The 12,390-nt window shown below is 48.0% G+C and overlaps 1 protein-coding gene across 16 annotated transcripts in view; it reads left to right on the top strand.

Moving 5' to 3' along the window:
- The window catches only part of aplp2 (amyloid beta precursor like protein 2), a 151,184-nt gene that overhangs the window by 115,537 nt on the left and 23,257 nt on the right, over nucleotides 1–12,390 (top strand). For all 16 annotated transcript variants that reach the window (XR_014378933.1, XM_082956529.1, XM_082956528.1 and 13 more), the window contains 2 exons: nucleotides 1,779–1,878; nucleotides 7,684–7,857. Coding sequence is in view for 15 of the 16 variants with exons in the window: in XM_082956529.1 (XP_082812655.1) it covers nucleotides 1,779–1,878; nucleotides 7,684–7,857 (274 nt within the window). In the remaining variant the exon portion in view is untranslated. The remainder of the gene's footprint in view (nucleotides 1–1,778; nucleotides 1,879–7,683; nucleotides 7,858–12,390) is intronic.

Here is a 12,390-nt window from a genome sequence, read left to right as displayed (position 1 = left end):
CTCTACATCCTGTTTATCAGCGGCTGTAAATTCTCTCTTCGGCCATCAAATCCCCCTTGACGTTCTAGCGACGTTCAGCTCTGCACGGCAGCCAAGCCAAACAGACTGAAACATTGTGAGCTTTGAAGTCTATTTTCTTGTGTAAATTTGACATGTGACTCCAAAGTACATTGTAAGAAAAGCCTTTTGTGCTTTGTGAGGGCTGGCGCTGTGGTCTGTTTTAAAGAACCGTAAGAGTTGTTGGACTGTCTGGGATTAACCCCCGGCTCTCTGTCCATTCCTACAGTGGCTCTTCCTTTTTTAAAAGTTGTGTCATAGTGCAGCACAGCGTGCAGCGTGCTCCGATGTCATAGTACTATACCGTCAGCCATTGTTGCCATTAATGCTAGTTGGGTCACCAGAGGGCATCTTTGAGAAGCTTGTTGGTGTTTGTTTACTATTCCAAATGATCCTCTAGACTTTGTGATTGCTGTACCCTATCAGAGGTCCATGTAGACCAGATGTTATGATTGCTGTACCCTATCAGAGGTCCATGTAGACTAGATGTTATGATTGCTGTACCCTATCAGAGGTCCATGTAGACCAGACGTTATGATTGCTGTTCCCTATCAGGAAGAGCATATTCCAAGGTTTTTAATTAATGAACCTAGTTTTGCCAAACAACACAAAATATTTTACAGATGGTCTGTTTCAAAATGTAATGTTTTCCTAGAATAACCTGGGGCAAATATCAGTACCCATCTGGGGGCAAATACCCTTTCTGCTGTATTCTGTTATATTGGATCCTGTTTCTATTGTAAAGGAGTGGGGAATATAAGCATGCGATCGCTGCTAAATTAACAATTTCATTTCATTGACACGGCGCAGCCATAGCCTCCACTAATATAGCGCAGGGAAATCTGAAAACATGCTATTCTGTTCTTTTGAAATAAATTGTTAGTATCATGCTTTTTTTTTATGACCTTCCTAAATAAAATATGAACGCATTTCTTTGTGATTGTGTATATTAAATGTATTTATTAGACTGGCGTCTATCGAGAGTCTATTGTCCTGCAGATAGCCCCATCGAGAGTCTATTGTCCTGCAGATAGCCCCATCGAGAGTCTATTGTCCTGCAGATAGCCCCATCGAGAGTCTATTGTCCTGCAGATCGCCCCATCGAGAGTCTATTGTCCTGCAGATAGCCCCATCGAGAGTCTATTGTCCTGCAGATAGCCCCATCGAGAGTCTATTGTCCTGCAGATAGCCCCATCGAGAGTCTATTGTCCTGCAGGATAGCCCCATCGAGAGTCGATGATCTCTCTCCCCCTCTCTCTCTCGCAGTCTCGGTTTGTCTCTTCAGCTCAGAAGGGCAGACTCACTGGTGGAGAGAAATCTCTATGTAATTGTAGAACTAGGCTGTTTGTCAAACATCAACTGGAAGGTGTGTGTGTGTGTGTGTGTGTGTGTGTGTGTGTGTGTGTGTGTGTGTGTGTGTGTGTGTGTGTGTGTGTGTGTGTGTGTGTGTGTGTGTGTGTGTGTGTGTGTGTGTGTGTGTGTGTGTGTGTGTGTGTGTGTGTGTGTGTTTAGGAGCATGTTGTAAAGGCACATTATTGTCATCCGTTAGCTGTGGGACATTGCACCTCTGGACAAAGAGTAGGACCTAGATTAAATCAGATCAAACGTTATCCTACAATAGTCAACACTCAGCTGGTGTTTTGATGGTGTGACTGTCAGTGAGCGGCTGTTTTGTGTGGTCATTGTCACGAAGCCACAACTGTGTGTGTGTCCTATCTCAGGTGATGACCCACCTACGTGTGATCGAGGAGAGGATGAACCAGAGTCTGTCTCTGCTCTACAAGGTTCCCTACGTCGCCGAGGAGATCCAGGATGAGATTGGTGAGTGCTGCGCGCACACACACACACACACACACACACACACACACACACACACACACACTGGATGACGAGATCCAGGATGATATTAGTGAGTAGTAAGGGACTGAACTGCCAAAGCTGTAGGAGTAGTAGCGGCATCGGTAGCGGTGGCATCGGTAGAGGTAGCGGTGGCATCGGTAGCGGCATCGGTAGAGGTAGCGGTGGCATCGGTAGCGGCATCGGTAGCGGCATCGGTAGCGGTAGCGGTAGCAGCATCGGCAGCGGTAGCAGCATCGGCAGCGGCAGCGGCGGCATCGGCGGCAGCGGCATCGGTGGCAGCGGCATCGGTGGCAGCGGCATCGGTGGCAGCGGCAGCGGTGGCAGCGGCAGCGGTGGCAGCGGCAGCGGTGGCAGCGGCAGCGGTGGCAGCGGCATCGGTAGCGGTAGCGGCATCGGTAACAGCATCGGTAGCGGTAGCGGTAGCAGCATCGGTAGCGGTAGCAGCATCGGTAGCAGCATCGGTAGCGGCATCGGCATCGGTAGCGGCATCGGTAGCGGCATCGGCATCGGCATCGGTAGCGGTGGCAGCGGTAGCGGCATCGGTAGCGGCATCGGCATCGGTAGCGGTGGCAGCGGTAGCGGCGGTGGCAGCATCGGTAGCGGTGGCAGTGGTAGCGGCAGCGGTGGCAGCATCGGTAGCGGCGGCATCGGTAGCGGTGGCATCGGTAGCGGTAGCGGCGGCATCGGTAGCGGCGGCATCGGTAGCGGTGGCAGCGGTAGCGGTGGCAGCGGTAGCGGCAGCATCGGTAGCGGTGGCAGCGGTGGCAGCGGTAGCGGCAGCATCGGTAGCGGTGGCAGCGGTGGCAGCGGTAGCGGTGGCAGCGGTAGCAGCGGTAGCGGCAGCATCGGTAGCGGCGGCATCGGTAGCGGCGGCAGCGGTAGCGGCGGCAGCGGTAGCGGCAGCATCGGTAGCGGTGGCAGCGGTGGCAGCGGTAGCGGCGGCGGTGGCATCGGTAGCGGCATCGGTAACGGCATCGGTAGCGGCATCGGTAGCGGCGGTAGCGGTGGCAGTAGTAGCATTGAGTTAAAAACAGTAATTCTGCTCATAGATGATTCATGTATGAACTACACATTGACACATCCAGCCCAAAGAGAGACGTTTGAAAACACTTTTCACCCAAGTTCTGGAACAACGTCTCAGAGTAATGTATCTCAGAGTAATGTTGTCCCGTATTGACCAGACTGTAGTTTTAACTTGCTTATATAATAGTGGAAGTTTCTGTCCGGTTGAAAAGAGTTTACCGCTGTTCGAAAGGTTTTTTTGGGAGGGTGCTGTTACTCAAAGTAGTGATCCTGGCTGGCTAATGGAGCTCCATAACATAAATGCAGAACAGTATATATTTATGCTTCGCTGTGTGTCTCAGCTTGGGAAACTAAACTAAGCCCGCATAACTCTGCAAAATCTGGGCTGTCTTTCCGTTTGACTCATGTAGGACTGTGAACTCAAAAACTTATACAAGATGAGAGGAAACGAGATGAGAGGAGCAGGGAGATTGGGGGATCTGAAATGTCTTCCTGCTGCATCTCTAGATGTTTGTAGATTTTGATTTAGGTTTATAAAAGAGGTGTGTGTGTGTGTGTGTGTGTGTGTGTGTGTGTGCGCGCGCGCATCTACTGTAGATTAAAGTGGGATGCTTTGACAGAACTGGGTCACAGTACAGTGCTGTCTCTCTGTTTCTCTATCTGTCTCTCTGTTTCTCTATCTGCCTCTCTGTTTCTCTATCTGTCTCTCTGTTTCTCTATCTGTCTCTCTGTTTCTCTATTTGTCTCTCTGTTTCTCTATTTGTCTCTCTGTTTCTCTATCTGTCTCTCTGTTTCTCTATCTGTCTCTCTGTTTCTCTATTTGTCTCTCTGTTTCTCTATTTGTCTCTCTGTTTCTCTATCTGTCTCTCTGTTTCTCTATCTGTCTCTCTGTTTCTCTATCTGTCTCTCTGTTTCTCTATCTGTCTCTCTGTTTCTCTATTTGTCTCTCTGTTTCTCTATCTGTCTCTCTGTTTCTCTATCTGTCTCTCTGTTTCTCTATCTGTCTCTCTGTTTCTCTATTTGTCTCTCTGTTTCTCTGTCTCTCTGTTTCTCTATCTGTCTCTCTGTTTCTCTATCTGTCTCTCTGTTTCTCTATCTGTCTCTCTGTTTCTCTATCTGTCTCTCTGTGTCTCGGTCTCTCTGTCTCTCTGTGTCTGTCTCTCTGTTTCTCTGTCTCTCTCTCTCTCTGTTTCTCTGTCTCTCTCTCTCTCTGTTTCTGTCTCTCTCTCTCTCTGTTTCTGTCTCTCTCTCTCTCTGTTTCTGTCTCTCTCTCTCTCTCTGTTTCTGTCTCTCTCTCTCTCTGTTTCTGTCTCTCTCTCTCTCTGTTTCTGTCTCTCTGTCTCTCTGTCTCTCTGTCTCTCTCTCTCTCTGTTTCTGTCTCTCTGTCTCTCTGTCTCTCTGTCTCTCTGTCTCTGTCTCTCTGTCTCTCTCTCTCTCTTTCTGTCTCTGTCTCTCTGTCTCTCTCTCTCTGTTTCTGTCTCTCTCTCTCTCTGTTTCTGTCTCTCTCTCTCTCTGTTTCTGTCTCTCTGTCTCTCTGTCTCTCTGTCTCTCTGTCTCTCTCTGTCTCTGTCTCTCTCTGTCTCTCTCTGTCTCTGTATCTCTAGCCCTCTCTCTCTTTATCTCTCTCTCTGTTTCTCTAGCCCTCTCTCTCTTTATCTCTAGCTTTGTATATCTCTAGCTCTGTATCAATTCAATTCGAGGGGCTTTATTGGCCTGGGAAACATATGTTAACATTGCCAAAGCAAGTGAAGTAGATAATAAACAGTAAACATTACACTCACAGTAGTTCCAAAATAATAAAATATGTCATATTATGTCTATATACAGTTCCTTTTGATGGCGTGGAAGGCCCTTCTTGCCTCGTCTCTCAGATCGTTCACAGCTTTGTGGAAGTTACCTGTGGCGCTGATGTTTAGGCCGAGGTATGGATCGTTTTTTATGTGCTCTAGGGCAACGGGGTCTAGATGGAATTTGTATTCGTGGTCCTGGTGACTGGACATTTTTTGGAACACCATTATTTTTGTCGTACTGAGATTTACTGTCAGGGCCCAGGTCTGTCAGGGCCCAGGTCTGTCAGGGCCCAGGTCTGTCAGGGCCCAGGTCTGTCAGGGCCCAGGTCTGTCAGGGCCCAGGTCTGTCAGGGCCCAGGTCTGTCAGGGCCCAGGTCTGTCAGGGCCCAGGTCTGTCAGAATCTGTGCAGGAGATCTAGGTGCTGCTGTAGGCCCTCCTTGGTTGGGGGACAGAAACACCAGATCATCAGCAAACAGTAGACATTTGACTTCAGATTCTAGCAGGGTGAGGGCCGGGTGCTGCAGACTGTTCTAGTGCCCTCGCCAATTCGTTGGATTACCAGAATGTGTTGGCCATTTTCAACCTCTCCCTGACCCAGTCTGTAATATCTACATGTTTTTATGCAGAACACCATAGTCCCTGTGCCCAAGAACTTCAAGGTAACCTGTCTAAATGACTACCGCCCTGTAAAACTCACATCTGTAGCCATGAAATACTTTGAAAGGCTGGTCATGGCTCACAACAACATCAACACCACCATCATCCCAGACACCCTGGATGCACAATAATTCACATACGTATCAAAAGGTTGTCTTGTCCTCATTAAAGTCACATCATTACTCCCTTCTTTGTTTACAAAGCTCTACTGCACAACTTCACTTTGTAGTTGAAGTATAAAGACATGCGTTTTCAGCGTTGGTTAACTCTTAGAGGTGCCTCGGGTCTCCACCGAATTGGGTTTTTAGTTTTGAATGCGCCCCCCACTGCTGGAACAATCTGCAGATCTTGTTGAAATGGGATGTTCCGGCAGTTTAGGGTATTATCTATGATTTGTATTTTATTTTTTATTTTTTTTGTGTGTATTTTATCTGTTGCTTGTAAAACGCAGGGCTCCCTTGTAAAAGAGACCTTGGACTCAGATGGGGATTCCCTGTTGAAATAAAGGTCAAATACCGCCCCGACAAATCTACAGATTACGCAATCTCTATTGCACTCCACACTGCCCTTTCCCACCTGGACAAAAGGAACACCTACGTGAGAATGCTATTCATTGACTACAGCTCAGAGTTCAACACCATAGTGCCCACAAAGCTCAACACTAAGCTAAGGATCCTGGGACTAAACACCTCCCTCTGCAACTGGATCCTGGACTTCCTGACGGGCTGCCCCCAGGTGGTGAGGGTAGGCAACAACACATTCGCCACGCTGACCCTCAAGACGAGGGCCCTTCAGGAGTGTGCACTTAATCCCCTTATGTACTCCCTGTTCATCCACTACTGCGAGGCCAAAACCATCATTAAGTTTGCTGACGACACCAACGGTGGTAAGCCTGATCACCGATGATGATGAGACAGCGTATAGGGAGGTGGTCAGAGGACCTGACAGTGTGGTGCCAGGACAACAACCTCCCCCTCCAATGTCGGCAAGACAATGAAGACCAAACACGCCCCCATCTACATCAACAAGGCTGCAGTAGAGCGGGTCGAGAGCGTCAAGATTCTCGGGGGTCCACATCACTAAGGAATTAATATGGTTCACACACACCAACATAAAGAAGGCACAGAAACGCCTCTTACCCGGCAGGAGGATAAACGTTCTAGTTCTACAGATCCTCAATCAATTCTACAGCTGCACCATCGAGAGCATCTTGACTGGCTGCATCCCCGCTTGGTATGGCGGCTGCTTGGCATCCGACCGCAAGGCGCTACAGAGGGGTAGTGAGTACGGTCCAGTACACCACTGGGGCCGAGCTCCCTGGAAATCCACGACCTCTATACCTGGCGGTGTCAGAGGAAGGCCCTAAAGATTGTCAAACGGCTCCAGCCACCAAAGTCATGAACTGTTCTCTCTGCTACCTCATGGCAAGCGGTACCGATGCACCAAATCTGCAACCAACAGGACCTTGAACAGTTTCCACCCCCAAGTCATAAAACGGCTAAATAGTTAACCAATAGCTACCCGGACTAACTATTTAACTATTTAACTATCTGCATTGACCCTTTTTTGCACTCACTTTTTTGACTCATCACATACACTGCTGTTATTGTCTATTATCTATCCTGTTGCCTAGTGACTTTATCCCTACCTGTATGTACATATCTACCTCAACTACCTCGTACCCCTGCACGTCACCTCCGTACTGGTACCCCGTGTATATAACCATGTTATTACCTGGTACTTCCTGTATATAACCATGTTATTACCTGGTACTTCCTGTATATAACCATGTTATTACCTGGTACTTCCTGTATATAACCATATTATTACCTGGTACTTCCTGTATATAGCCATGTTATTACCTGGTACTTCCTGTATATAACCATATTATTACCTGGTACTTCCTGTATATAACCATATTATTACCTGGTACTTCCTGTATATAACCATGTTATTACCTGGTACTTCCTGTATATAGCCATGTTGTTACCTGGTACTTCCTGTATATAGCCATGTTATTACCTGGTACTTCCTGTATATAGCCATGTTATTACCTGGTACTCCCTGTATATAGCCATGTTATTACCTGGTACTTCCTGTATATAGCCTATCGTTACTCATTGCGGATTTATTTCTCGTGTTATTAATTTTTCGAATCTTTTTTTGAAATTGTTGGGAAGGGCCCGTAACTAACCATTTCACTGTTCGTCTACACCTGTTCTTTACAAAGTGACAAATTTAAAAATGATTCCATGATTTTCATCTCTCTCCTCCTTTCTTCTCCTCGTCCTCTAGATGAGTTGCTTCAGGAGCAGAGGGCAGACATGGACCAGTTCCTGTCGTCTATCTCCGAGTCTCAGCCGGATGTTACCGTGTCATCAGAGGAGAGTGTGGAGCTTCCTGTCTCCGAGGGGAAACCCTACCGGCCCTTCCAGGTCACCTCCCTGGGGTCGCGACCTGAACCAGAGGGTGAGACCCAATAATAAAACCCTATTTCATACCCTATACCTTTCTCAACCAAGTGTGCACTTGCTCACTCCGCCCTCAGAAATCCGGGTAGAACTGTAAACTCACTCTAACCAAGGTAACCAAGGTTACACTACATAACCCAGCGGAGTCAATCACCACCTTCCGGAGACACCTGAAACCCCACCTCTTTAAGGAATACCTGGGATAGGATAAAGTAATCCTTCTAATCCCCCCCCCCCCCCCCCTTAAAAGATTTAGATGCACTATTGTAAGGTGGTTGTTCCACTGGATATTATAAGGTGAATGCACCAATTTGTAAGTCGCTCTGGATAAGAGCGTCTGCTAAATGACGTAAATGTAAATAAGTCCATGAGGGGTAGTGAACGAGTGCACACTTTAGGGAGAATCGTTGAGAATGGAAGTGCAGTTCTAGTCCTAGTCCTAGTACTGGGCAGTATTGTAGACAGATAAAGCCTAGTCCTAGTACTGGGCAGTATTGTGGACAGATAAAGCCTAGTCCTAGTACTGGGCAGTATTGTGGACAGATAAAGCCTAGTCCTAGTACTGGGCAGTATTGTGGACAGATAAAGCCTGGTCCTAGTCCTAGTACTGGGCAGTATTGTGGACAGATAAAGCCTAGTCCTAGTACTGGGCAGTATTGTAGACAGATAAAGCCTAGTCCTAGTCCTGGGCAGTATTGTGGACAGATAAAGCCTGGTCCTAGTCCTAGTACTGGGCAGTATTGTGGACAGATAAAGCCTAGTCCTAGTACTGGGCAGTATTGTGGACAGATAAAGCCTAGTCCTAGTACTGGGCAGTATTGTAGACAGATAAAGCCTAGTCCTAGTACTGGGCAGTATTGTAGACAGATAAAGCCTGGTCCTAGTACTGGGCAGTATTGTAGACAGATAAAGCCTAGTCCTAGTCCTGGGCAGAATTGTGGACAGATAAAGCCTGGTCCTAGTACTGGGCAGTATTGTAGACAGATAAAGCCTAGTCCTAGTACTGGGCAGTATTGTAGACAGAAAGCCTAGTCCTAGTCCTAGTACTGGGCAGTATTGTGGACAGATAAAGCCTGGTCCTAGTACTGGGCAGTATTGTAGACAGATAAAGCCTGGTCCTAGTACTGGGCAGTATTGTGGACAGATAAAGCCTAGTCCTAGTACTGGGCAGTATTGTAGACAGATAAAGCCTAGTCCTAGTCCTGGGCAGTATTGTAGACAGAAAGCCTAGTCCTAGTCCTAGTACTGGGCAGTATTGTAGACAGATAAAGCCTGGTCCTAGTACTGGGCAGTATTGTAGACAGATAAAGCCTGGTCCTAGTACTGGGCAGTATTGTGGACAGATAAAGCCTAGTCCTAGTACTGGGCAGTATTGTAGACAGATAAAGCCTAGTCCTAGTACTGGGCAGTATTGTAGACAGATAAAGCCTAGTCCTAGTACTGGGCAGTATTGTAGACAGAAAGCCTAGTCCTAGTCCTAGTACTGGGCAGTATTGTGGACAGATAAAGCCTAGTCCTAGTACTGGGCAGTATTGTAGACAGATAAAGCCTAGTCCTAGTACTGGGCAGTATTGTAGACAGATAAAGCCTGGTCCTAGTACTGGGCAGTATTGTAGACAGATAAAGCCTAGTCCTAGTCCTGGGCAGTATTGTGGACAGATAAAGCCTGGTCCTAGTACTGGGCAGTATTGTAGACAGATAAAGCCTGGTCCTAGTACTGGGCAGTATTGTGGACAGATAAAGCCTAGTCCTAGTACTGGGCAGTATTGTAGACAGATAAAGCCTAGTCCTAGTACTGGGCAGTATTGTAGACAGAAAGCCTAGTCCTAGTCCTAGTACTGGGCAGTATTGTGGACAGATAAAGCCTAGTCCTAGTACTGGGCAGTATTGTAGACAGATAAAGCCTAGTCCTAGTCCTGGGCAGTATTGTGGATGGATAAAGCCTGGTCCTAGTCCTAGTACTGGGCAGTATTGTGGACAGATAAAGCCTAGTCCTAGTACTGGGCAGTATTGTGGACAGATAAAGTCCTAGTACTGGGCAGTATTGTAGACAGATAAAGCCTGGTCCTAGTACTGGGCAGTATTGTAGACAGATAAAGCCTAGTCCTAGTCCTGGGCAGTATTGTGGACAGATAAAGCCTGGTCCTAGTACTGGGCAGTATTGTAGACAGATAAAGCCTAGTCCTAGTCCTGGGCAGTATTGTGGACAGATAAAGCCTGGTCCTAGTCCTAGTACTGGGCAGTATTGTGGACAGATAAAGCCTGGTCCTAGTACTGGGCAGTATTGTAGACAGATAAAGCCTGGTCCTAGTACTGGGCAGTATTGTAGACAGATAAAGCCTGGTCCTAGTACTGGGCAGTATTGTAGACAGAAAAAGCCTAGTCCTAGTACTGGGCAGTATTGTAGACAGAAAGCCTAGTCCTAGTCCTAGTACTGGGCAGTATTGTGGACAGATAAAGCCTGGTCCTAGTACTGGGCAGTATTGTGGACAGATAAAGCCTAGTCCTAGTACTGGGCAGTATTGTAGACAGATAAAGCCTAGTCCTAGTACTGGGCAGTATTGTAGACAGAAAGCCTAGTCCTAGTACTGGGCAGTATTGTGGACAGATAAAGCCTGGTCCTAGTACTGGGCAGTATTGTGGACAGATAAAGCCTGTTATCAGTGTTTCCTAAGTATGGAAGACAAAACAACAGCATAGGACCTTGATGCACTGGAACACTGAGCGTTCCCACAGTTAGAGAGACACTGATGTACTCTGTGTGACTGGACGAGAGGAGGGAAGATCAGAGGAGAGTGTTGTGACTCATATCTGGGCCAGCATGGCTCCCAGCCTTCAACATGATGCCATTGAAGTTCAGAGAAACTCACAAAGCCTCCGGCTCTGCAGCAGCATCGCCCTCGTTATCTCCTCGTCAGTGCTACTGCTGCAGCAGCATTGCCCTCGTTATCTCCTCGTCAGTGCTACTGCTGCTGCAGCACCGCTCTCGTTATCTCCTCGTCAGTGCTACTGCTGCAGCACCGCCCTCGTTATCTCCTCGTCAGTGCTACTGCTGCAGCACCGCCCTCGTTATCTCCTCGTCAGTGCTACTGCTGCAGCACCGCCCTCGTTATCTCCTCGTCAGCGCTACTGCTGCTGCAGCACCGCTCTCGTTATCTCCTCGTCAGTGCTACTGCTGCAGCACCGCCCTCGTTATCTCCTCGTCAGCGCTACTGCTGCTGCAGCACCGCCCTCGTTATCTCCTCGTCAGCGCTACTGCTGCAGCACCGCCCTCGTTATCTCCTCGTCAGCGCTACTGCTGCAGCAGCACCGCCCTCGTTATCTCCTCGTCAGCGCTACTGCTGCAGCACCGCCCTCGTTATCTCCTCGTCAGCGCTACTGCTGCAGCACCGCCCTCGTTATCTCCTCGTCAGCGCTACTGCTGCAGCACCGCCCTCGTTATCTCCTCGTCAGCGCTACTGCTGCTGCAGCACCGCCCTCGTTATCTCCTCGTCAGCGCTACTGCTGCAGCACCGCCCTCGTTATCTCTCCTTTTATTCTCTGTCTCTCCCATTACTGTCACACGCTGCTAACAAACTAAATATTTAAAACCATCAATCAGAAACTAAAGCCAGGTAGTGATTGTTGCCGGGTAGGTGGTGATTGTTGCCGGGTAGGTGGTGATTGTTGTCGGGTAGGTAGTGATTGTTGCCGGGTAGGTGGTGATTGTTGCCGGGTAGGTGGTGATTGTTGCCGGGTAGGTGGTGATTGTTGCCGGGTAGGTGGCGATTGTTGCCGGGTAGGTGGTGATTGTTGCCGGGTAGGTGGTGATTGTTGCCGGGTAGGTGGGGACTGTTGCCGGGTAGGTGGGGACTGTTGCCGGGTAGGTGGGGACTGTTGCCGGGTAGGTGGGGACTGTTTCCGGGTAGGTGGGGACTGTTTCCGGGTAGGTGGGGACTGTTTCCGGGTAGGTGGGGACTGTTTCCGGGTAGGTGGGGACTGTTGCCGGGTAGGGCAAAAAATACAAATTAGAACTAAATCACAGATAAACATGGAACGACATGCCTCGGGGGGGAATTTCAAGGTTATTATAGTTTTGTGATTTAATATTAGTTTTTATTACTATTCGTTTTTTCAATTTTTATTAGAAAAATCTGTTTAGTTTGTTTGTTGTCAGACTTGATTTACTCGTTTTTATTTGGTTTCAGTTTGATAGAAACGATTATTTAAATGTAATGTTATTTAGTGTTAGTAACAGAAAGTAGCCTATGGAATCTAGGATCTTGTAGTTTATTTTTTTTGGGGGGGTCAGTGATGTAGTAATACATATAAGTTGACGGGCCAGGACCATAGACTTGGATAGACATCTCTGTATCACGATGAGGCCGTTTTTTTTATCTTGAAATAGTTTGTGTTCTTAAATGACCCGGTTGTCACGACTCCAACAGGATCATCAGGTGGGATCAGCCAATGAAGTTTAAAGTCCCGCCCAGTTGACTAAATCAAAATGGTGGAAGTCCTCAATGGTGCTGCCAATGCTAACACAGGCTTC

The sequence above is a fragment of the Salmo salar genome, chromosome 09, assembly GCF_965601325.2.
Source record: "Salmo salar chromosome 09, fSalSal1, whole genome shotgun sequence".
Lineage (NCBI taxonomy): Eukaryota > Metazoa > Chordata > Actinopteri > Salmoniformes > Salmonidae > Salmo > Salmo salar.
The sequence above is the reverse complement of the archived record's forward strand: the minus strand, read 5'-3'. Positions and strand labels throughout refer to the sequence as shown.